The sequence below is a fragment of the Mya arenaria genome, chromosome 9 (assembly GCF_026914265.1).
Source record: "Mya arenaria isolate MELC-2E11 chromosome 9, ASM2691426v1".
In the NCBI taxonomy this organism is placed as follows: Eukaryota; Metazoa; Mollusca; class Bivalvia; order Myida; family Myidae; genus Mya; species Mya arenaria.
Window position 1 is genome coordinate 39,630,806 of NC_069130.1, and position 25,787 is coordinate 39,656,592.

General features: G+C 36.8%; 1 protein-coding gene and 1 long non-coding RNA gene across 4 annotated transcripts; one reads left to right on the forward strand and one right to left on the reverse strand.

Moving 5' to 3' along the window:
* Positions 1–1,342: 1,342 nt before the first annotated feature.
* On the reverse strand, positions 1,343–25,559 carry LOC128203145 (uncharacterized). Of its 3 annotated transcripts, none has more exons than XM_052904436.1 (5): positions 25,466–25,559; positions 13,761–14,346; positions 13,080–13,238; positions 8,262–8,319; positions 1,343–2,777 (listed from the first exon to the last, which is right to left on the reverse strand). In XM_052904436.1, exons 2-5 carry the CDS (start codon positions 14,316–14,318, stop codon positions 1,396–1,398), a joined length of 2,157 nt encoding a protein of 718 aa, XP_052760396.1. In that variant the 5' UTR covers positions 14,319–14,346; positions 25,466–25,559; the 3' UTR covers positions 1,343–1,395. The 3 variants fall into 3 exon arrangements, with proteins under 3 accessions (XP_052760396.1, XP_052760394.1, XP_052760395.1); XM_052904434.1 differs by lacking the exon at positions 25,466–25,559 and adding an exon at positions 17,030–17,266; XM_052904435.1 differs by lacking the exon at positions 25,466–25,559 and adding an exon at positions 15,989–16,329.
* On the forward strand, positions 19,590–21,504 carry LOC128203152 (uncharacterized). Its single transcript, XR_008255877.1, has 3 exons — positions 19,590–19,681; positions 20,880–20,941; positions 21,354–21,504. It is a non-coding gene; the product is annotated as an uncharacterized LOC128203152 (long non-coding RNA).
* Positions 25,560–25,787: the final 228 nt, after the last annotated feature.

The window sequence follows — 25,787 nt, forward strand, 5'->3', positions numbered from 1 at the left end:
CGCATTGCTGTGTACAGTTAAATCTATTTTAGGCTTAAAAAAATACATTTGGTTCGGGTTACCCGACCCTACCTACGGAATAGGCGCCGACCCTACCGTTTTTATAGTCAGTTTGAAAAAAAAATGAAAAACTAAAAAAAAATTGCTTTTCAATATGTAGTTTAAAACCTTAATTGCTTATATAGAAGATAACTTTAACAACATTCTCCAATGATGAAAATGACATTCTTATATAAAGCCTAATAAAAAAAAAATAAAAAAAGCCTACCTTCCCTACCTATTTTTGAAAAGGATGTAACCCTAACCAAACAATTTCTTTTTTAGGCCTTAGGATGCAAGTAAATACACAACATAAATCAAATTAATTAAATACACATAGAAAGTGGTTGATAATAATTAGTTCCTGGAAAAGTGACATATATCTATAAATAGAATGACACTTCCCCATTGATTGTTTCACTGTTTTTCATCAAATATGAATTCCCATAATCGATGCTAACATTTAACTTATTGTTCACATTTTGGTGAATCTGAAATGAAGCCTCCACGTATCGTCAAACTTGAGAACCTTGAATGACGGCGAACTGTCATATGTTCTCGGATGTCTTTCATCTCACTGGCAGGTTTCACCGTGCAGCCCATGTCGCATGTAATGGTGTGTGGTATGTTCTTCATCGTCTCTATCAGACTCCGCACCGCCTCCGCTGTCATTGTCACAACCAAGTGTAATATCGGTGATGGAGGCTGGAGGGAGGAGGTGGAGCTCACCTAGATCTGTACCCTATGTCAAGGCGTTGTAACTGAGGGAGACTTGGTAGTGTATCCACAAGTAACTGGACATTCTTAACGCTACATAACAACACGTTGTAGTTTACTCCACCTTTGATCGTGTTTAAATAATCTAAATATGTACATTTCAACATTCGATGATACACTTTAAGTACATGTTGTAATATGTGTTGGATCAACCTGCACACGTGTTGTATTGCTCCCCTATATCAGATATTCCAGCCTGTGACACTGGGACAGGTCATACTGCCCATCACGGCCACAGTGTCACTGCTTTGAGGGAGTCGGAGGAGGATGTGATCACCTCCTGCAGCTCTTCCCCATTAATTTGATCATTGCATCCAGATGACTAGTGACTGAATACGTTCCTTGTTTATCATCATCAGCTTTTTTAACACTACGACATCCTCGTACATCAATCCAGAAGTGTGCGAGATAGAGCGGTATGTCACCATAGTTGTTCGCCCTGGCTTCACGGTGTCCGGAGAGAATCAGGTCCTGAAGTAGTTAGCCTCTCTTCTGTGATTGATGGTGGTATGGTGGTATAGATTGATGATGGTCTAGAACTATTGATCCATGAAGACATTTGTACACCGAGCTCGGGCTTCATTCCACATATGAAAATAAATGTCTGAGAAACATCTCCCAAGATATTTTCCTTATTATCTTGTTCGTACTTGTTTGATAGCTGACTGTAGTCGTTTTCATTAAACATAAATGAAGAGCCGCTAAAAACTCTTGAAGTGTTTTATGAAAGAATGAAAAGTGAGATGATCTCTTGATCAATGAGTTGGATTTCTTCTCCGTGAGTAAGCCTGACTTCAATGCAAATTCAACCTGCTCCCTGCTTAACAAAGCGTTGACTGTTTTGTTGCTGAAAACAACAGACGAATCTCTGCACTCTGAATACAAAGTTGTGTATGCTAACTTTGCCAGCGCAAGGTAAACCATGGGATTTTGCACGAAGCATTCGTGTTCCTTTAATACAGATGGCAGTTCAATTTCCGGAATGTTATTCCCGCTTTGCATACAACTAAGTCTACATGATAGCATGTTTATCACGCCAGCATAAATGTCACACTTTGAATCGGTTAACGATTTGCCCTCGAACCACAGGCACACGAGCTGGGTGATACTGATAGGTGCTGACAATAATCCTTCAAGACCTTTCGCTGACACCATTTTCATGAAAGCTTCTGGTGTCCGTTCATCCTCAGAATCCTCATTAAGAATGTTGATGATATTTTCCACGAGTTGCCTTGTGTCTGCAGCTCCTTCTATTTCAAGATATTTGTCGATCTTTGAATCCTGCACTCTAAACTGTGACATTCGCCAGGGACGCGTTGTCGTGAGGAGTGTGGCCTTGTTGGCCGAATTTCGGAAAGGGGTGACTTTTTCCTCAGTTTTGCAGGTACAGTTTACGTTTTCCGGATGGGTCCATTCGTCGAGGCCGTCAGCTATGATTAAACATTTTTCACTTTCAAGCACCGTCTGCAATAGCCGGAAGCCATCATCGGCATCCATCTCGTGGTAGATTTTACGTATAAGTTGATCCTTGATCATTTGTGCTAGATCACACGTTTTACCTGAATCTCGTAGGGTGACATGAAACAAAAATGCAAACTTTTTGAAGAATTCTGGGTCGACATAGCTTGTTTTAGTACCGACATTTTCCTCCGCTGGTAAATATTGGTGAGTCCAATCCAGGGCACACATTACGGAGAATGTAGATTTGCCATTGCCCGGTTCTCCAACAAGGAAAACATTTCTGAGCAACTGATCTTCTTTTAAGAAAACATCTGAAAATTTTTCAACATCTTTACCGCTTTCTTCCTTGTCATTTTTGCCGATTTTTCTATGATTTTTCTCCACAATTTTCGGTGCCACGTAGAATTTGTTGAGTTTGGCGTTCTTATCTCCGAGAATGGGAGATATCGGCATGTCGGCCAAAGTGGTTCGGTAATGGTTTGCCAAACGTAGTCGTAATCCTGAAGTAAAATGTAAAGATATATCATTAAAAACATAAAAATAAGAACATATATTGTATACGTTTGCGTTATCACAAAACACTTGGTGGGAAAACAGGAATCAGTTTTGTGACAAGACGCTCGGTACAAAAGATAAAAATAAGCAATATCACAAGACCCTTGATGCAGACGGTAAGTAATATCAACAGACGCTTGTTAAGATGATTAGAAGCAGAATTATCAAAAGACGTCTGTTGCAAAAAATAAGTAGCAGTCTTTAACAAGAGGCCCGGGACCAAAGATAAGAAGCAGCATTATCACAAGATGCTTCTTACAGAAGATAAGTAGCAGCCTTTACCAAGACATTTGGTCCAGAAGATAAGTAACAGCATTATTACAAGACGCTTGGTACATAAAGATAAGAGGCAGAATTATTACAAGACGCTTGTTACAGAAGATAAGAAGCAGCATTATCACAAGACGCTTGTTGCAGATGATAAGAAGTAGCATTATCACAAGACGCTTGTTACAGACAATGAAAAGCGGCATTGTCACAAGACGCTCAGTTCAGCAGATAAGAAGTAGCATCATCACAAGACGCTTAGTACAGAAGATAAGTAGCAGCAATATCACAAGACGCTTGTTGCAGAATATACGTAGCAGCATTATCATAAGACGATTAGAAGCAACATATATATCACAAGTTTCCGGTACGGATAGAAAAGTCCGACCCGGGGGCACGCGCGTAAACTGGTAACGAGGCTTGCCGAGTCACCGGCCACGCAACGTGCCCGAGGGTCGGATTTTCCTATTCGGACCGGAAAAACATGATTGATATTTTTTCTTGCAACCTAAAATTATCAAATTGTGGTAAAATTGATATAGAAAACGCACTTATGTACATTTTACGAACCAGCGCGTGCGACATCGTTTACTGACGTCATAAACCGCAATTATTTTAGTTTAGTTTAAACATATTTATTTTACAACGATTGTGAAACAAGTTATTACAACATTATATTAATCACTCTCGTTGGCACGATATTACGCGAGAGTGTGGTCTTGTGTTTTGGGGGAAACCGGAGAACCCGGAGGAAACCCACTTGTCCGGCTTGGTGACCACAAACCAAACTCACATGCGCCCAAGCCGGGAATCGAACCCGGGTCGCTTAGGTGAGAAGCGAGTGCGCTAACAACTGCGGACAACCAATTATTTTAAATAACTATTGATGTCAAATAGTTACTCTGAAAATCGCGTTTTTTATTTCCAATTTTAATCAAAAGTCTTGCATACTTATATAGGCCTAAAAAAAAATATGTCTGTTTCCTGTAACCCGACCGACCGTAATTTTTTACCGCCGACCGCAATTTCTTTATGCCCCAAAATTCGAAAAGTCAGATTTTTAGCGATCTCTGGCCTATGATGACAACGATAATTTAAATATTTTGGTAGTGTCCGAATCGTTGCATAGTTACAAACATTTCCGGTTTGGCAAGTTGAAACAATGGCAAAAACCTTAATGGCTGTGACATTAAACTGCAGGGCTTTCAATTGACCCGAGCTCCCGGGTTTTGATGCACGGGAATCGTAAATGACCCGAAATCAACGCATCATCCATTTGTAATATGCAACAGTTTTGACACGGGATATTTCGGTGTGAGAGTCGGTATCATCTGAAAGGAGCCTCAATGCATGATCTGAATGTTTGTTTAACCCGCAAGAGCAATTTACACCCGAAGTGACAAGTGATTATCGATCTGGAATCTGATCGGTAACCTTGTCAATTAGCAGCGCTCAAACTCAATGACGTAATATTAACTCCGCCCATTATGCAAATTAACGGATACCTTCCGCTTTTTCGCTAAGTGCAATGGTTTTGAAAAAGAACAATGCTAGGATATATTTTGTTCATTTATTTTAAGTTTTTTTTATTATATCTCCAGTTAATTAAAAAAATTCTTATAAGTTTTTAATGAGTTAACAGAAAAATAAACATTTTTCATACCACATGGTCTAAAAATCACGGAAAACAGGTGCACGCTAACTTCCTGTCAATTTTAATGAAAGTGAAAGGAGAACTACGTAAATCGTTGTCAGTGTTATAGTTTAGTTCTATCACGGACCTGGTTTATAGGTCCGTGGTTCTATAACAAAACTGTTATGGTTTTGCCATTTATGAAAAATACGATGTTGCAATACTGGCAATAGGAACGTTAAATGTTTTTGTTTACTTCCGGAAAAAAAGATAAACCTGAAAGTGAAAGTTAAAGTAAGAAAGATGTCGTTGCAACTAAACAATCGCTGGTGCATATTGGAATTTGACAAGGATGCACTGGATTACATAACGAAGATGCATTAACTAAATAATATTTTCGTCAGAGTCAGAACATATTTTACCAAGTTTTGACTCTGGGAATGTTTTGACCCCCGTAGTCCAGTCAAGTCCAGAAAAGGAAAAAACAACAAGGTATTCTATTGAAAGTTACATTGATTATCGTGCTTGAGATTTTTACAGAATGAAGAGTGGATCTAATACAGCAGATCTTTTTAAAACACTGAAAATTGTTAAAAAAATAAGTTGTGGAAACTATTTAAGGTACTGTACGTGTACTAGTTTTGCTGTTTTACTGTTTAAAAAAGAAAATGGTATTAATTTTTATTAGTCAGTCTAAGCTTTTTTAATACTGATTCTAGTCTATTTAAACATATTCCAGTCCAATCTGTTATTTTACACTGTTCGCTGTCGAGTCAGCAGGTAAGGTTTAAGTGTCCAAGCAGTGAACAGCGTAGACCATGGGTCTACACTGGTCCCAAAGATCTGTACAATTCTGACAGCCTCTAAGAGTTAAATGGTTTAGTCATTGATTCTAGTCATTTATCAATCGAAGTATTGATTTATATAAAATTATGTTTTGTGGAGATTCTTGCCTGTTCTTGTTGTAACAGCATTTTATTTTATAATAGTTGTCATGTACATTTAATTGTAATACAACTTGATATTATTACACAGTCTATCTTAAAATAGTCTGTGCAATAATAGCATGTTTTATTATTAGAAAATGTATGCATTTTGAAAGTTTTGTTTAAAACATTTGCCAAAAATAAATTGTCTAAATGTTCTTTGATTCACTCTTTCACTGGGTTATATTTGCAAAGTCTAAAGATGAACTGCTTCCCTGGTGAACATACTGACAATGCTCAAAATTGCACATAATGTTGCCACCGCTGGGAGTCGAACCCATGGCTTGCCCTTCAACAGGATGCATTCTACAACTCAAATACATGTACCATGGCTAAAAATAACTGATAAACAATGCTGTTTCTTTGTCAAGCTTCACCTATATATAGATGTGAAAAAATCACTTAGTCTTGATTTATTACAATGATGATGTATTTTATGTTTTGATGGCTGTCAAACTAGCAGTTTTAGCTTATAAGTGGCAGAAAGATTGAATCTATATATCACACTGAATTCTTATTAAAATAATTCACCTGAAATAAACTTGAATATTGGATCATTCTGACATTAAAAAAAAAAAAAAAAAAAAAATCCCTAACGACCGACCCATCTTTTTTTCAGCATGTTACAGGAAACAGACATATTTTTTTTAGGCCATATTTGATTGCGCTTTACAGAAATGGTTAAATATACTTTTCATAAACCATACAATAAAAGAAATAAGAAGTGACACGTGGATGCGCGTGACTCATCTAACATAGGGGGTGTAAGACGGGGTTTTCCAGCACTAATGACATAACCGGAAACACACGTCCGGTATGCAAAAATATCATAAGACGCTTGGTACAGGTGATAAGAAGCAGAAATATCACAAGACGCTTGGTAAGAAGAAAGGCAGCAATAGTGTAATGGTTGTATAAGTTAAAAGTTGTATGAGTTCTTATAAGTATCTATCATGTGTTTCCGGTAAGGATAGAAAAATCCGACCCTAGGGCACGCGCGTCAGCCGGTAACGAGGCTTTCCGAGTTACCGGTCACGCAGCGTGCACGAGGGTCGGATTTTTCGATCCGGACCGGAAAAACATGATTGATGTTTTTTCTTGCATACCTAAAATTATGAATTAGTGGGAAAATTGACGTAGAAAACGTACTTTAGTACATTTCAGCAAAAAGCGCGTGCGACGTTGTGTACTGACTTCATAAAGCGCAGTCATTTTAAATCACTATCACGTCAAATAGTTCCTTTAAAAATCGCGCTTTTACGATTATTTCTTTTCAATTTTAATTAAAAGTATTGTATACTTATATTTATGATTCCGCTTTATTGAAATTGCATACAATACTTTTCATAAACATACAATACGTTGTTGCGCGTGACTCATCTTACATGGATGAGATGAGTTTTTCCAGCACCGGTCACATGACCGGAAACACACGTCCGGATAGAAAAAAAACCCCGACTCGATGGCACCTGCGTTGCCAGGTAACGAAGCTTGCCGAATTACCGGCTGCGCAGCGTGTCCGAGAGTCGGATTTTTGGATCTGGAACCGAGGAACCGACACATATGATAGACATTTTTCTAGCATACCTTGAATTACAATATTTTGTGAAAAAATACATTGAAAAGCGCATGTTTGTACATTTTACCAAAAAGGGCGTGTGATGATGTTTACTCACGTCATGACGCGCAGTAAGTTTTATTCACGGCATACATCAATAAGTTTCTGAGTATCACGTCTTTTAAGGGTTACTTTTTGTTTTGAAGGTATATTTTAGTAAAGTTAATATTTATCGCACTCATCTATTGAAATCTCATAATTATAGTTACAAGTGTATAATAAAAGAAATAGAAAGTATTACGTCACAGCGCGTGACTCATCTGGCATGGCAGGAGAGCCAGATGGAATTGTCTTGCATACCGGACGTGTGTTTCCGGTCATGTGACCAGTGGTGGAAAAAACCCGTCTTACACACCCCATGTAAGGGGAGTCAGGCGCAACAACGCGCCACTTCTTATTTCATTTCTTGTATGGAATATGAAAAAGTAAATTATGCCATTTCAACAAAGCGCAATTAAATATATAAGCATTCGCGCGCTTTGGTGAAATTCTACGTCAATTTTTCCACAAATTGATAATTTAAGATATTCAAAAAATAAAAATAATCATGTGTTTCCGGTCCGGATCGAAAATTCCGACCCTCAGGCACGCTGCGTGTCCGATAACTCGGAAAGCCTCGTTACCGGCTTACGCGCGTGCCCTCGGGTCGGATTTTTCTATCCCTACCGGAAACACATGATACTTATATTTCAGCACGGCTGACGTCACCGGAAATGCCTATCCGGTGTGCTAGAAATGCAGAGTTTCAACACTATCTTATCTTTCTTAACGAAAGTTAGTGGGCGGAAACCATTTTTCTTTCTTAGAAACAGTGACCTACACCCTACTACTCATCACAGCCCCAAGCTAGCTCTTTACATAAGCCACCATACACACAGTTTCATCCATATCCATATACGTCAATTTGATCAAAAGCGTCTCCTACCTTCCTTCAATATCTCCCCTTCGTTCTCAGCACTGATCTTGAAATCGTCTGTTTGCAGCTGTCAACAAAACAGATCAAGACATTAAGCATCCAATAATTCAAAGGCTATTTTACAAAATAATATAAACTATAAACTTATATTATAAAGACAAATTTGAACAGAAAACAGTTTTACTACATCAGAAAGTGTATGTACGTTGTCATAAAGGTGACATGTGTAAATAAAACTATTTTTTTATCTCGGGATCTCAACTAAATTACTCGTTCCCACGACTTGCATGTTGTTGCCACGACTTAATAATTTCGAGGCCACCACTTCGTACGTTTAAGACGTGGGAGGGTTCAGACCAGTTGACGATTTGTGTCATGGGTCTGTAATGGGTCGTGACCCATCGGTACGCAACCTTGGTTTGGCCTCGCTTCTAATAAGGTCAAATAGGGACTCCCACCTACACTCAAGTCCGTTGGTCTGATTAGATGCAAGGTCAAATAGGGTCCCCGACCATCACTTAATTCCGGTGATCTACTAGTAATTAGGTACATGGTCAATTAGGGATTCCCACCTATACTAAAGTCATGTGATCTAATTAGATACATGGTCAAATACGGACCCCACCAACACTAAAGTCCGGTGATCTAATCAGGTGCAAGGTCAAATACGGACCCCCACCTACACTAAAGTCCGGTGATCTAATCAGGTGCAAAGTCAATTACGGACCCCACCTACACTAAAGTCCCGTGATCTAATCAGGTGCAAGGTCAAATACGGACCCCACCTACACTAAAGTCCGGTGATCTAATCAGGTGCAAAGTCAATTACGGACCCCACCTACACTAAAGTCCGGTGATCTAATCAGGTGCAAAGTCAATTACGGACCCCCACCTACATTAAAGTCCGGTGATCTAATCAGGTGCAAGGTCAAATACGGACCCGCACCTACACTAAAGTCAGTTGATCTAATTAGGTGCTCAGTCAAATAGGGACCCCCATCTTCACTGAAGTCCCGGTGATCTAATTAGGCGCACGGTCAAATAGGGGCCCTCACGTACAAGAAAGTCCGGTGATCTAATTAGGCGCACGGTCAAATAGGGGCCCTCACGTACACGAAAGTCCGCTGATCTAATAAGGTGCAAGGCCATATAGGGACGCCCACTCACACTAAAGTCCGGTGATCTAATTAAGTGCAAGGTAAAATAAGGACCCGCACCTACACTAAAGTCCGGTGATCTAATTAGGTGCAATGTCAAATAGGTACGCCCACTTACAATAAAGTCCGTTGATCTAATTAAGTGCAAGGTAAAATAGGGACCCGCACCTACTTTCAGTGTTTACCTGTCGCAATGTCCTGTGAAGGAAAAAAATGTTTTCGCTTTGTCTGTAGGTGGATCAAATAGGGCCTTGACCTACACTAAAGTTTGTTGATCTAATTAAGTGGAAGGTCAAAAAGGGACCCGCACCTTCACTCAAGTCCGGTGATATCTAATTAGGTGGATCAAATAGGGCCCCGACCTACACTAAAGTCTGTTGATTTAATTTTAAAGTGGAAGGTCAAATAGGGACCCCACCTTCACTAAAGTCCAGTGATCTAATTAAGTGGAAGGTCAAATAGGGACCCCCACCTACAGTAAAGTCCGTTAATATTATTAAGTGCAAGGTCGAATAGGGGCCCCACCTACACTTCAGTCCGTTGATCTGATTAGGTGCACAGTCAAATAGGGAACCCCACCTACACTAAAGTCCGGTGACCTAATTAAGTGGAAGGTCAAATAGGGGCCCCCACCCATACTTAAGTCCGGTGATCTGATTAAGTGAAAGGTCAAATAGGACCCCACCCCCCCGCCTGCAGTAAAGTCCGTTGATATAATTAAGTGCAAGGTCGAATAGAGGCCCCCACCTACACTAAAGTCCGTTGATCTGATTAGGTGCAAGGTCAAGTAGGGTCTGGTGACGAGGTCAAACCATACTATTCTAAATTGTATTCAATATACGCATACCTGATCCGCACAAAAGGTAGTCCACTCGATATAATTCCCAATCGCTCTTCTTACACAAGAGTACACAGATATCTTTGCACGAGTTTATCGAATCTGATATAAAACAAGAGCTGTCACAGAGACAGCGCGCTCGACTATTCCGCCGCTTTTCAGTGTAAGGATTGAAAAGTTTTGGCGAAACATGCATGGATCACTGTTAGATTAGATTTCAATGCAATACATGATGTGCGGAGATATTAACATAAATGTGGTTACATGCAAAATTTTAACCAGAATTTTTAAGTATAATAATAAAGGGCCATTAATTGCAAAACACAGTTATCTAACTTGATTATTCAATTAGGTTGGGTGGTTGAATACCATTGTATAAAGTCTCAATGCAATACATTAAGTAGTTGCTGAAATAGTATCCTATGTGTGCTAACAAGACCTTAACCAGAATTTCTAAGAAGCATAATAAAGGGGCAAATATTATATAATATGAAAGACAGAGTTATCTTACTTGATTAAATAAGAAGGTTAAATGGTTGGGAGCCTGTGTGTAAAGTTTAAATGCAATACATGATGTATTCGCTGAAGCATTGACTTAAAAGTGGTTACATGCAAAACCTTAACCAGAATTTCTATGTTGAATAAAAAGGGGCCATTATTTGAATTTAATGCAAACTAGAGTTATCTTACTTGGTTATTTAAGTAGATTGGATGGTTGAGTACCATTTTATAAAGTCTCAATGCAATTCATCCAGTAGTTGCTGAGATATTAACCTATGTGTGCTTACATGCAAAACCTTAACCAGTATTTCTGAGTCGAATAATTAAGGGCAGTTATTTGCATTAAATGCAAACTAGAGTTATCTAATTTCGTAAATTAAGTAGGTTGGATAATTGAGTACCATTGTATCAAGTCTCAATGCAATACTTCAAGCAGTTGCTGAGATATTAACCTATGTGTGCTTGCACGCAAAACCTTAACCAGAATTTCTAAGTCAAATAATACAGGCCTATTATTTGCATTAAATGCAAACTAGAGTTATCTAACTTCATAAATTAAGTAGGTTGGATGGTTGAGTACCATTGTATCAAGTCTCAATGCAATACCTCAAGTAGTTGCTGAGATATTAACCTATGTGTGCTTGCACACAAAACCTTAACCAGAATTTCTAAGTCAAATAATAAAGGCCTATTATTTGCATTAAATGCAAACTAGAGTTATCTAACATGGTTAATTGAGTAGGTTGGATGGTTGAGTACCATTGTATCAAGTCTCAATGCAATACCTCTAGTAGTTGCTGAGATATTAACCAACGTGTGCTTGCACGCAAAACTTTAACCAGAATTTCTAAGTCAAATAATAAAGGCCTATTATTGGCATTAAATGCAAAGTAGAGTTATCAAACTTGGTTAATTAAGTAGGTTGGATGAGTACCATTGTATAAAGTCTCAATGCAATACCTGAAGTAGTTGCTGAGATATTAACCTATGTGTGCTTGTACGCAAAACCTTAACCAAGGGGTGACGCCGACGCTTGGGTGAGTAGTATAGCTCTCCTTATTCTTCGAATAGTCGAGCTAACAAGGACACTTGCAATCATACCTTTTTTCAGCTGTTTCACGGTCTCGCACCCTCGAGTCGGTATACTAGTTTTGTTATGTCCTCTAGGATATAAGTTCATACCTGTTGAAGCACTTCTACAGTTCTTTGAGCTTAGGGTATGCTAGTTTAATTGTGTCCCATAACATAATAAGTCAATTCCGGGTGCACATATGCACAGAAGTTGGCAGTCAAGTCGTCTGCGAAGTTTCACCATGCATAATAAAATTATTTTTAATAATCATGCCTGAACTACACAAAAAATAGTACACACGTTATAATTTAAAAGGACTCTTCCAGCAAGTTAATACGTATTTCTACACGCGTCGACCGAATTTAATACAAAAAACTAAACGTTAACTCATACCCTTTCTCATACCTGTTCTGTGGCGTGTTGTGAATTACATCGGTATGCTAGTTCAGCTGTGTCTTCTATCATGTAAAGTCACACCTGTTTAATCTGTTCCACGGAGTGTGGTGCCTTGCATCGGTATGCTGGTTCAGTTGTGTCATCTATCATGTAAAGTCACATCTGTTTAATCTGTTCCACGGAGTGTGGTGCCTTGCATCGGTATGCTAGTTCAGCTGTGTCATCTATCGCGTACAGTCAAACCTGTTTAATCTGTTCCACGGCATATCTTGCCTAGGGCCGGTATGCTAGTTAAGTTGTGTCATCTATCTTGTAAAGGCAAAGCCATACCTGTTTTATTTGTTCTACGGAGTGTGGTGCTATTGGTCGGTATGCTAGTTCAGTTGTGTCATCTATCATGTAAAGTCTTACCTGTTTAAACTATTCCACGGAGTGTGGTGCTATGGGCCGGTATGCTAGTTCAGTTGTGGTTTTTATCATGTAAAAGCATACCTATTTAATCTGTTTCATGGGATATTGTGCCTTGAGTAGGAATACTAGTTCAGTTGTGTCATCTATCATTGAAAGTCATACCTTTTTATCCTGTTCCACGGCGTGTCGTACCTAGGGCCGGTATGCTAGTTCAGTTGTGTCATCTTTATTGTAAAGTCATACCTGTTTAATCTGTTTCGCGGCGTATTGTGCCTTGGGTCGGTATGCTAATTCAATTGTGGCCTCTATCATGGAAAGCCATACCTGCCTAATCTGTTTCGCGGCTTGTTGTGCCTTGGGCCAGTACACTACTTCAATTTTGTCATCTCTCTTGTAATGTCATACCAGTTACCTGTATAATCTGTTTAGTCCGCTATCATGTAAATTAGTACCTTCTTAAGCTGTTCCACAGCGTCTTGTGCCTCGGGTCGGTTAGCTAGTTCAGTCTTATCCTCCAGCAGGGTGCGGAGCTTGAGCAGGAAGTCCACTAGTTCCGTGTCTTTGACCCTCTGGTCATGGGAGTGGCGTACGCATCGACCAATGTCCCGAACCTTCAATGTAATGTTTGAAATAAGTATTGACTAACATAGCTTGCTGTTGTGGTGAACATGGCCCAAATGGAAATGCATTCAATATGAAGAAACTAGTAAATGCACGTTAAAACTCCTTGGTTAATGTCATAAGTCGCAAATGTACAAAATTATCAATTAGATAGTGTATTTGTAATGGTTGTCATGGTTTTAAATGAGAATACAAGGGAACTTTAAATGAATACTAAAATAATCTGCATTAAGAACGAACATCCTTTAAAGCGGCACTCTCACAAATTGGCCGTTATGACCAGTGACATAATGATAATAAAGTGATATGTTTAATGTATAAGAAAAATGAAATTTTCGACAGATCTTAAGTGATCTATCTTATATGGCTGAATTAAATGTATTAATGCGCGAAATCAGCTGAATTTGAAATAAAAATATAATAAACGTCAAAACTGTCAATCTGTGAGAGTGCAGCTTTAACATGTCCACGGAATCGTATAATATGATTAAAGTGCGATTAATATTGTTTACCTCTGTTAATAAATTTTGCTTAGTCGCAACGTTAAACGACAGTTTGTTCTGGAAATCCTCGCAATTCATCATGACGCTGATCACTCCGTTAAAGTCACTGTCTTTGATGGAGGACACGGTCTTGTAGCCATCAGGGGGCAGGAAACACTTGCCTATCTCCCAGGGAATGGTGCTCCATTTGTCGGCGTTCGTATTCTTCCATGATGGTCCCGAAAACCTGTGATGTTTGACTATTTCATCACGGACGCCTTCACAAATCCCATTTGGACAAGGAGCATACAGTTTTTGAGGACAGTTATGAAATCTACAGTTTCTAGTACTGGTGCATATCCCACGAGTTGGGCACTTCAACACGTTTTCTGTGAAACAATGTGCACATGCTGCCCTGGATGGAAGACCCTTGGATGTTCTAACAGTGCTATAGATGTCCTGGTGAACGCATGTCAGAACGTCCTCCAGAAAATCTTGTAATCCGTCCTTGGTGATTTTGAGGGCGAGGTTGGCCTTTATCCAGTTCTGGGCGTCGTTCTCCTTTAAAAATTCTCGATAAGAGGCCATTGTTTTGCCATTAGATCTTATTCAATACCTGGTAAAAGAAACAAGTCACTGAGTATTACTTACATTACAAAAGTCCCCTTCGGATTCTTAAACAAATTGAAATTACTAGCATTAAAATAAGAGCTGCACTCTCACAAATAAGTTACTGTTTGCCAACTTATTTATTATTGTCTTGGAATGAGCCATGTTTTTGCATAAATATCTGCAAACTAGTGGTATTAGACTGCTGACCGCAGATCAGATCGCAGATTTTCATATTTCCATCGAAAATTTATCTTTTATGGCTAAAAGAGTTACTAACGGTTTAAGAAAAACACATTTTTTTAAACTAAACTATGAAAATCTGCGATCTGATTTTTGTCAGCAGTCGTATATCACTGGTTTCCATTCATTTTGATATAAATTGGGTCGTTCCAAGACAAAAAAATTTTAAAGTTGTCAAAACATTCAATCTGTGAGAGTGCATCTTTAAGAAAATGTTGAAATAGCCACCACATTTTTCACGCATAATTTTTTTTTTTTTTATTGGCCTGCATAATATCCCTATTGCCCTCTATCCGCATATTATATTACATGGACCAAGTTTTAATACTTCATTATACAGGGCAAAGATCCAGTTAAGGGATTGGTGTATTCACTGCTATACCAGCCAAATGTATCATAGGTGCTATACACAGCAGCTTTTATGATTTTGGGATAACATTTTTGCTGTTATTATAGGACCCTTTTAAAGTGTAGTAAACTGATTCTTTATGTTGCTATGGCAACCAATAAAATAAAATGATGTGCATGATATCGGACAGACATCCCCTACGGTGGAATCGGTAGGGGGTTAAAATTATTACATATTATACAGCATAAAAGTATTTCAGTAATAACCATTGTAACGGTTCACGGATATTATATTTTTTACCAAAATAATCAATTTAATGCGATGCAGTCGCATTTATAACTCTTTATTTTGGTAATACATACTGACATAACCCTTAAAGCTGCACTCTCACAGATTTACCAATTTTACATTTTTTTTTGTCTTGGAAATAGCATTTTTTGCGTGAATATCTGCAAACCAATGATACAAGATTGCTGACAAAAAATTGGATCGTAGATTTTTATATTTCCACTAAAAAAACTTATGTTTTATGGTTTAAACCATTACTTATGGTTTAAGAAAAATGCATAAAAAATCATTTTTTGAACTTAAATATAAAAATCTAAGATCTATTTTTTTGTCAGCATTCTGTGAGAGTGCAGCTTTAAATCAGCTTAGTATTCGAGATAATATTTTGTCTACTGGTTCAGCCCCTAAAACAGCTGACTGCTAATTTACTTAAGTGAATGTACTGCAGATTTTAAAAATACTGTCATCCCATTGGGCAAAAATATAATTTCGACCTCCAATCGCAGGTTTGATTAGTATATACAAATTTATTTTAGCTCGATTGTGACGAAAGTTAAGCTTATAAAATCGCTCCAGGGTCCGTTTCCTGGGCAGAAACCAGTACTGTGTCCATTTTGAGAGGCCATGAGAAAGTACCCCTGGTGGGGATTGAACCCCTTGGGTGAGAGGCGGGGCACCTAAACCACTAGACCATTCTCACCCTGATGGGGATCAAACCCAAAACCTTTTGGGTGAGAGGCAGACACCTATACCACTAGACAACTCTCACCCCTCTCGTGATAAATCCAATCTATGGACTCCATAGCATCATCACTCTGGTGAACGAGAATGATTGAATTGATGCTGATCCGTGGTCTAGTGGTACCGCACTTGACTATCAATCTATGGGTAGGAGGTTCGACTCCCATGCAGGCCTACAGCCTATAATATATAGTAGTATCAGGTATCAGCAAATAAGGTAAATGAAATTATAAAACTATGCTTCATTCACTTTTTTTTCAGTACATGTGTAGATGCATTGTTATAGTACAGTATTATTCATTGTATTTATAGTTATCCTTCTTAACCCCGATTTATATGTTTGTTGTATAACATTTACGTAAAGTTTTATTCTATAAGACTGTATGTTTCTTTGTATATGTTCTGATTATCAAGTGTCATGTTTCTTCATATCGGAGGAAATAAAGAATCCCTCTTTACTTATCTACATGACATGTTAGAATAATTAATGTGATTGTGGTAAAAATAAGGTACAGTACAGCCTTTTAGCTCACAGAGTCACTGTTAATATCTAAATAATCCAGGGCTTTCTCTGGCCATTTTGGGAAAAAGACCCTGGACATTTTGGGAAATTTTGCGTCGTGAAAATGCCGAAATTGGGAAATTTTACAGTTAATAGAAAAAGCTGTGTAGTCTCTAGAATTAGAAAAAGATTTAATATTAGTTTATTTTCCTTTTAAAGGACCCAAAATGGCTGAAATATCAATCCTTGGGTTGTAAATATCTATTGCAATAAATCATGACAGATAATATTTCATACTGATCTCTGAATGTGATGAAAATCAATGATTTCCGAGATATATTATCAGAAAAACTTTACATGACATGAATTATTAGGATGTTGCAAATGAACCAATACAGATAAAAAGACTTTAAAAAAAAATATATTTTTTTTATTGGTATTTTTTTCTGAAGATTGGAAAAAATACCTTATATTTTGCTTTGGGAATAGGTCTGATAGTCGGACCCGTGGGTACTATACAAAAAGCTCTGTAATCATACACCAAATTGATGATTATGTGTTACTTACCGGTAGTAATACTATGATTCACAGCCTATAAATAAGTATGCGCTGGGATACCAAGATGATTTTTCACAAAGCTTATCAAGTTATGCACCAGTCAATTGTAACCACGGCCCCCCCAAGTCCGGGAAATAGCGAGGACTTTGACTTTCCGTCCAGCCAACCCCGGCTAAATTCCCCGCTCTGCATGGACGAACATATGGTAAATTCTCCGCCAAATGCCCCCGCACATCAGGGACCCTAGGAAAGGCCAATTCCCCGCTATATTTAAAGCGATGACAAAACCACCGCATTCACCTGGCACTGCGGGGCCACCTGAAAGGACAAAAACACAGCCCATTTCCCTGGTATACCTCCGGACCTGGGGGGCCGTGGTTACAATTGACTGGTCAGTGTTTGACACTAATAGAGAAGGAGTCCACTGGACTCCTTAATTCCAAAATCAAGGAGTCCGGCATAAAATTAAGGAGTCCAGGATAATTACAACATTTATTCAAATTTATTGACTCAATGCTCCAGCTAGCCCTAAATAACAGATTGGGACACCCGCTGCCCTTTTCAAGTACCCAGCTGCCATTTTACTACACCCTGCTGTGCCCTTTTGTTTGCCAGTCAATGTCCAGGAATGAGTTATAAATGTACATACTTTTGACACTAACTTAAAGTTAACAGCTGAGGTAACAAACTGTAAGTATTGAAAGAAGTAACATCACATAAAAAGTTGAGTACTGGCCCTTGCAAGTGTCCCATAAAGGCTAATTTAATTCACATCAAAAGTGTCATTTCTGACCTACCCCCTGGCTGGAGCAATGATGACTATTTATTCAATGATTTCACAGAGCCTTTGGTACATGTATTTCATTTCTGAAGGGCAAATTAGAGATTTGTATTCAGAGAGCACAATAAAGCAGTCTGTACGAAAGTCATAATCACATTGCAGGACACGAGGTCCTGCAATACTGTTTGCATTGCAGGACCGGACCAGTTTTAGCAGGTCCAAAAATGTTATGTACATTTTAGTCATTCTCAGAATATAAAACCAGAGTGATGATGCTATGTGTACCATACCGTTAGATTTATCATTATCAAACCTCTGATGAATGAGGTCTGATTTTCAAGAGTCAAAATCAGATCTTTAAGAGTCATTGTCCGTTTTATTTCTAAATTCTTGGTCGTTCTTCATAAATAATAGTTATTATCTGTCATAAGATGGCATTGCAAGGTAATGATTATCTATACTTGGTTTAATAGCTTCCAAAACATAAATAAAAAATACAATTTCTATTTTCTATAAAGATCAGCAGTATTAATCCACTTTCAATTCTAGAAAAAAATCAAGGAATAAGAAATATATAGAATACTTTGTTGTCTTATTTCCTTCTCAGTCTCTTCGGTGGTAAACAAATTCCAAGAGTCAAAGAGGAAAAATATGTTCTGACTCCTATGAACGTATTATTTATTTAATGCATGTTCAGTGAAACAGGAATTATGCATGTATTACTAGTTATGTAACCCTATGCATCCTTGTCACTCACTGACTCCTATATGCACCATCGATTGTTTAGTTGCAACAACATATTTGTACTTTCGGTTTCACTTTCAAGTTTTTCATATTTTTTCCTGAAGTAAACAAAAACATTCAACGTTCCTATTGTCAATATTGCAACATTGTTTTTTATTTTTCATTAATCGCATAACAATAAAACTCTTTTGTTATAGAACTTAACACTGACAACGATTTACGCAGTTCTTCTTTCACTTTCATTAAAATTGACAGGAAGTAAGCGTGCACCTGTGTCCCGCGCTTTTAAGACCATGTGCTACGAAAAATGTTTATTCATTTCTGTTACACATTAAGAACAAATACAAATTTCATTAATTTCATGTAAGACAAGATATAAAAAAAAACAAAAACAAAATATATTTTAGCATTGTTGTTTTTCAAACCATCGTACTTAGCAAAAAAGCCGAAGATGTCCATTAATTTGCATAATGGGCGGAGTTTATAATTAGCGTCATTAGTTTGAGTTGGTAACGGTCAGATTCCAGATTGATAATCACTTGTCACTTCGGCAGTTAATTGCTTTTGACTTTAATTGATTAAACAAACATTTAGAGCTTGCCTTGCTGCTCCTTTCAAATGATACCGACTCTTGCACTGAAATTATCCCGGGTTAAAACTGACGCATTGCACAAATTAATGATGCGTCAATTTCGGTTTCATTTACGATTTCTGTGCTTCAAAACCCGGGTCAATTGAAAGCCCTGAATTTATGTTGTAAACAAGGGTTAGTTAATTAAATTAACAAGAAACACTTTTGACACAATCAATAAACAACAGATTTTTCTCTAAAATTATTGCCGGACACGTGGGCCTACAATATTCATGCGATTGCCGGACCTCGCCATTTATTACCGGCGGGAGTCAAGGTCCGACGAACTTTCGTACAGACTGAGTTGAGGTGTAAATATATGCTTATGGAATCAAACTTGAATATATTAATCCGCATTTCACGCTACAGTGAACTTTATGAAGATTTCAATAGAGCATTGGACGCCATTTTGTTTATAAGGAACCACAACAACAACAAATGGAGCCATAACAAATCCTACTCCTAGTTTGGAAGCCGAGCAAATAAGTTTGAATTTATTGTAAAGGTGAGTTCATCTGAGATGCATGTTTTTACTTTTTTATTGAATTTCATATTTTGAAAACTCAAACGGTTTACTAGAAACTTCACGCTTTATCTATCTTCGCGTTCCAACTTAGGTACGGGGTTTCCCGAATTTACGGAGATTTAAATATTGCCATTTCTACTTTTATTTCACAGGGTTTTCTCATATTTTGTTTGAAAGCATCAGATTAAACGGCCATGTGTCGGTTTTACAACGATTGTTTGGGATATTAAGCTGCTAAACATAATCTTATAGTAGGTGAAACAATTTGTTAATGTCATGCCGACGGCTGCTGCCATTTTGAATATTCTGAACAATCTGCATTATGACCCATAACACACAAAAAACAAACCAGAAACGTTACTTTCTGTACTTTCTAAATACGCGAGTCACAATGTTGTTCTTTTTTAAGATTTAATGTATTACTGAATGAAAAAAATGAACAGTGATTGGGCTAGTCTTATTTATTGCTGTATTGTTTTTAATTGACAGGTTAACAATTGCAAATTATGAAAGAAAAAGAGAATTTATTCAGCGTACATTTAGACCTAATTTTATACATGTATGTCTTATTTATTGAATATTCACGTGTCTTTTGATCTTATATAAACAATTTATGCACTAGTCAATTGTACCCCCCCCCCCGCCGTAAACTATACAATAAAAGAAATAATAAGTGGCACATTGTTGCACCTGACTCATCTATCATGGGACAGTGTAGGACAGATTTTTCCAGCACTGGAAACATGACCGGAAACACATGTCGGGTATGCAAGAAAACTTGTCAGAGTGAGGATGGAAAGTGGGTCCAACTCCCTGAGTGTGATGATCCCCTCCAAAAAAATATAGTGCCTGTTTAAACCAAAGCCCTCCACCACTTGCTTACAATTATATATTTAAATTATATATATGATAATGAAAATTTTAAGTGTTCCCTGGTTATGCGAGTAGTAATTGTACCCCCCCCCCCCCCCGACACGCACACACTTGATATCCATCCCCCATCTCCCCCCAACACAATTTAGTGTAAATGCCAGCTTTACCAACCTAACTAGAAGCCATTATTGAATGTCCTCATGAAAATAAGTTTTTTGGTAAGTCCATCAACCAAGTATAGTGCATCTTTTTAGTAATCCAATTCCTTAATAACTTACTATAAATTTGTTATTGTTTGCAACAGGTTGGAGATGGGGATGATGACAGACCATCCAGCCAAACTTAAATTGAAGCAGACATCATGCGGTTATTAGTATTTCACAATCTCTTTACGAAAATATATCCAATCAGTAGCATTGTTTGAGCGGGTTTGATTCTTTTCAGTATATCTTTTCTTTTTGCTTCATTCCTAAATTACTTTGTTTCATGCTGGTTATAAATGAATTCCAGTCGCGGCCATGAGATTATATCATTTTCTAATGAAACAACATCTGCGTGTTTTTCAATTTTTTTAAACTATTTTGTTTGCCCTTTTATTTTAGCATTACATTAGGAACTTAATCTATACTTAAGCAGTTAAACAAGACTTAAAATATCACAAACCAAATGGGATAAAAAGTGGGTCAGTTACATCAAGGTTTTTGACTTATCCCTCAATACTTCTTAATACAATTCAACATTCTGTAAAAACACATATGCATTGTTTCTTTTTTTATAGCCACCTGGTTGCTGAAGCCCTAGAGGACCTTTATGTTTACAGCAAAAATGTAATAATTTAGCAACATATATAGGCAATTGCTAAACTCTGTTCTGTTAATTTTGTGCCAAATTTAGCATTTAAAACCAGATACCAGATACTTTCAGTTTTTGCTTGTTTGTTCGGTTTCTTTTATTGCATGATTTTTTCAAGAAGCAATCAGTTCAGTATATATAGTATAGAGTTACGGTGTTTTGACTGTCAATGAATCCAAGATCACTATTTGTATGTTGTTGAACTGATATGTTAAATATAAAAAAAAACAGCTGTCAGTACAGAAAAGAATGATTGTGCTTTTGAGAACACTGAATTGTATTAACTTAATTTGACACTGTACATATTGCAAGCATTTTTTCAGATAAATCTATATAAATTAATATAATAGATAAATGTAGCCTCAATTTGTGCATATTATCATTTGTGAATAATTCAATAGCCTCATGATGGCATTCTGTATAAATAATATTATCATTAATGATTTTAATTGTTTCAATTTTTTTCATATATAAATGGTTTTGGAATGGAAATTTGGGGCTTGCTCTATTTGCTGGTACACTGAACAAATATGTATGAAATAGTGCTTAGTAAAGCTCAGCTGGCAGTTATTCACTGGGTTCTTATTTTGGGTGTGTTCCAAAATATCACTGACTTGATTACTTTTTAGCTGTACTATTCGAAGAATAAGGAGAGCTATCCTTATAATGTCACCCGAGCGTCGGCGTCGGCGTAACCACTTACGTTACAGTTTGTGTACCACCTCAAATATTTTCAAAGTGCATTGACATATGGCTTTGAAACTTTGTACACTTGTTCAACATCATGCCCCCATCCTGTACACAGGAGGAGGTCACAGTATCGATCATTTTGACAGAATTAAGCCCCTTTTTCTACTTAGAATTTACGTTAAAGTTTGCGTACCACCTCAAATATTTTCCAATTCAATTTATGTAAATATTTCAGCACATCATGTATTGCAATGAAATCTAATCTAACAGTGATCTATGCATGTTTCGCCAAAGGTTTTCAATCAATACACCAAAAAAACGGCGGAAAAGTCCAGCGCGCTGTCTCTGTGACAGCTCTTGTTTGTATATATACCATATAGACGCTAAATTTAGAATATATTTTCAGCTCTGTTCAATGTTGATTGTAATTGCAACTTTTTATTTCTTTTAAGATCACCTTGTTGGTTTAAATATTATTTGATGGTTAGAGTTCATTTGTTTGTAATTACACCTTGATAAGTTTAAACTTATTTAACATACTGGGTCTTTAAGAAAGTCCCATGATATGGAAATTTGGTTTTGACTATTTCTATGCTTAATTCAAAATATACTTCATGTCAAAAATGTTATGAGAGGTCATAACATATTGGGCCATTAAAGGTCTAGAAAATTTTAACATTAATTTATTCATACAATTTTATTTCCCACCAGATGTAAAAACAACAAACTTTTTATCAAAAAGCAAGACAAAAAGGTCATTGTGGGTGATCTGTTAAAAATACATGTGTACATGCATATTTAACTGTCAAAGGTCTAAAATAGCAAATTTTAGCAAAGCTGTTTAAATTATTTATTAATTAAAATTTAGATAATTTTGATCATAAGACATGAAGTTTGTCAGATTCATTTGTCATTTTGTCATATCAAACACAATTTCTTGAAAGCAAAGGTTATTGAAACCATCATTTAGATTATTCTGTAATGAAAGCAGTATTTTAATTTGCCTTTAAAATCTAAACAACACATTTTTTGTTCAAAATCAACATTTTGCAACTTTTTTATGGGGGGGGGGGGGGGAGGGGGGGTATATTTGTGTTACAAACAAATAAGAATATATTCTGTATTCTCACTGAGATGTTTTGCAGACAATTCGCCAGAGCTCCTTGTCTACAAATTTATCATACACAATCAATAATTCCTTTTGAGTAAATGTTTTGCCATTCTGGTTAAAATTATAATAACCCCTGATTGTAATATACTTCAGTGCAACATTATTGGTATGTGATAATTTTTATTTATTTTCTGTTTGTAACATATTCTTCAAATGCGTTTGTGTACTTGATCTCAAACGCATAGTAGCTTTATTTTAAGTTAAATAAGAAGAATAACTCCAAACTTCATATAAAATATATAGTAATGCTTATATATACTGTATACACTATTATTGTAGATGGTTGTGTATATACTTAATAAATTGCTAACAGCAACAGAACTGTTCGTTATTTAAAAAGTTTCATTTACATATATACAAAAAACGTTTCCCTTTTACTCCTAGTATGTTTCACTTAGTCATTAAATAAACTTTAAAGTGTCCGGCAATAACATTCAAGCCCTTAGAGGAAGTGCCTTAGTTCATATTAATCTACTAAATTGTCAAGGGTCACAACTCATACAAAATTGAAGTTATAATTATGAAACTTGTAAAAAATACATTGATACCGTGAAGAAGTTCATGAAGTTCACAGTTGATAACTTGAATGATTGTTTAAAAAATAAAAAATGTTAAAAAAGGGTCTGAAGAGAAGATTTTCCATTTCCATTGAGACCTGGGAGTAGGATTATTTGTTATTGGTCCCACATTCAGACTTAATATTTATAATGGTGAAGACTATCCCCGCCCAGGCTCCTGGCTGCCATTTCTTTCATGAATCAGCATGGGATGAAGGAGATTAAAAGCAAACATGTGATAGCTTAGGAAGATTTATGGGAATTTTTTATATCAAGCTAGAAGATTTTTAAAGTTTTCAATATATACATATAGCGAAAAGTTGCCCTGTCCCCTGGTGGACAGTTTTTACGAATCAACAAGGGGTGAAGGAATTTATTACTGGGTCACATAAGGAACATTTCTGTGAAATTATATTGAAATCGGGCCAGCAGTTTCTTAAAAGATTTTCAATCAATTAATTTTGGTTGCCATGGCAACTGGAGATTTCCATGGAACCACTTTTATTGAAGGAATCTGGAAGAGGACGGACAACATTCAATCACCTATACCAATAGCTAACACTTGGCATGTGATATTTCTTATCATGTAATGAGTCTAGTATGCGATATCAGCAGAGAGTATCCCCCACCACCACCACCCACCCGCCAACACATTTTACAAGGTAATTTAGGTTCAGACGGAGGGGCGCAAGTCAAAACGTTATGCCCCTTAGTTACTTTCCCTCTAACGACAAATCCTCGGGCCCTTTATACCCATTTTTCACTCAACAGGCCGGCAATGCCGTGTATTAACCTCTTTAATACATATGTTGTTGTTTTCTTATTTTGTAAGTTTTCACTCAACAGGCCGGCAACGCCGTGTATTAACCTCTTTAACACATTTGTTGTTGTTTTCTTATTTTGTAAGTTTTAAGTATTGTTTTCAAGTTTCCTGCAATCCACCGGCTTCATACTCATTGTTTTTGTCTTAAATGTTGATTAAAATCATGCGTTTTGTCAATTTGTGATATTTTCTGAACTATTTTTTGTGTGTAGTGCTGTTTACACAGGAACACATTGAAGATTGGAATTTGCTGTACAGTTTCCGACTACAAAAAGACGAGATAGGGACATTGACTTTTTTGTCTTAAAACAATATAGTTATACCAACACATCGCATACCATTGACTCCTCTTTTCATGGCACCTTTTAAAAAATGGCTTATTTCTATGTTGAATAATAAATTTGAAAAAAAAACTGGACTCATTAACATAATTGGCATTAGATATCTTCAGATGTGTTGTTTATCTCATTATACTAACCCAAAATTATATTAATCAACAATTAAGATACAAACAATGAGTCAGACGCCGGTGCTGTTTTGCATTTTAATTTCCTTCTGGCTTGGAGTTAACTCACTCTTAAATTAAATCAAAAAGGCAAACAAAATGTTGTTGTCATTTCATGTTTCCATCAATTTCAATTGTTCACCTTGGAAATTTCACAACACAATATATCCGAAGTTTTCTAGTACGAATCACTGACATCTTCGATCTGTATTTTCATATCTGTCATAATTCAATTTAATAAACATGATAACGTAGTAATAGAACAATTGTTTGTACTAAGATAAACAAATACCTCGTATCCCTTATGTAAACATGTAGGTAACAGCTGTTAATTTTCAAGTTAATTCAATGTTGCCGCTTCCTTTAAAATGTCATCAGACACAACGCTACCAGGTAAATAAAATACGCCGCCCTAATACTCCACATTGGTTATCTAACACTAGCATACTGTATATGTTCCCAAACTGCTTTTGCTTTTGCCTCCCTTAAGGGTTTTAATTATTTATCAATCCAAATAGATCAATAAATTGTGACTATGTAATTAATACATGATTTCACAGTCGCCAAATTTGATTTTAAGACGGACATTGAATTCACGTGCGAACTTTAGAACT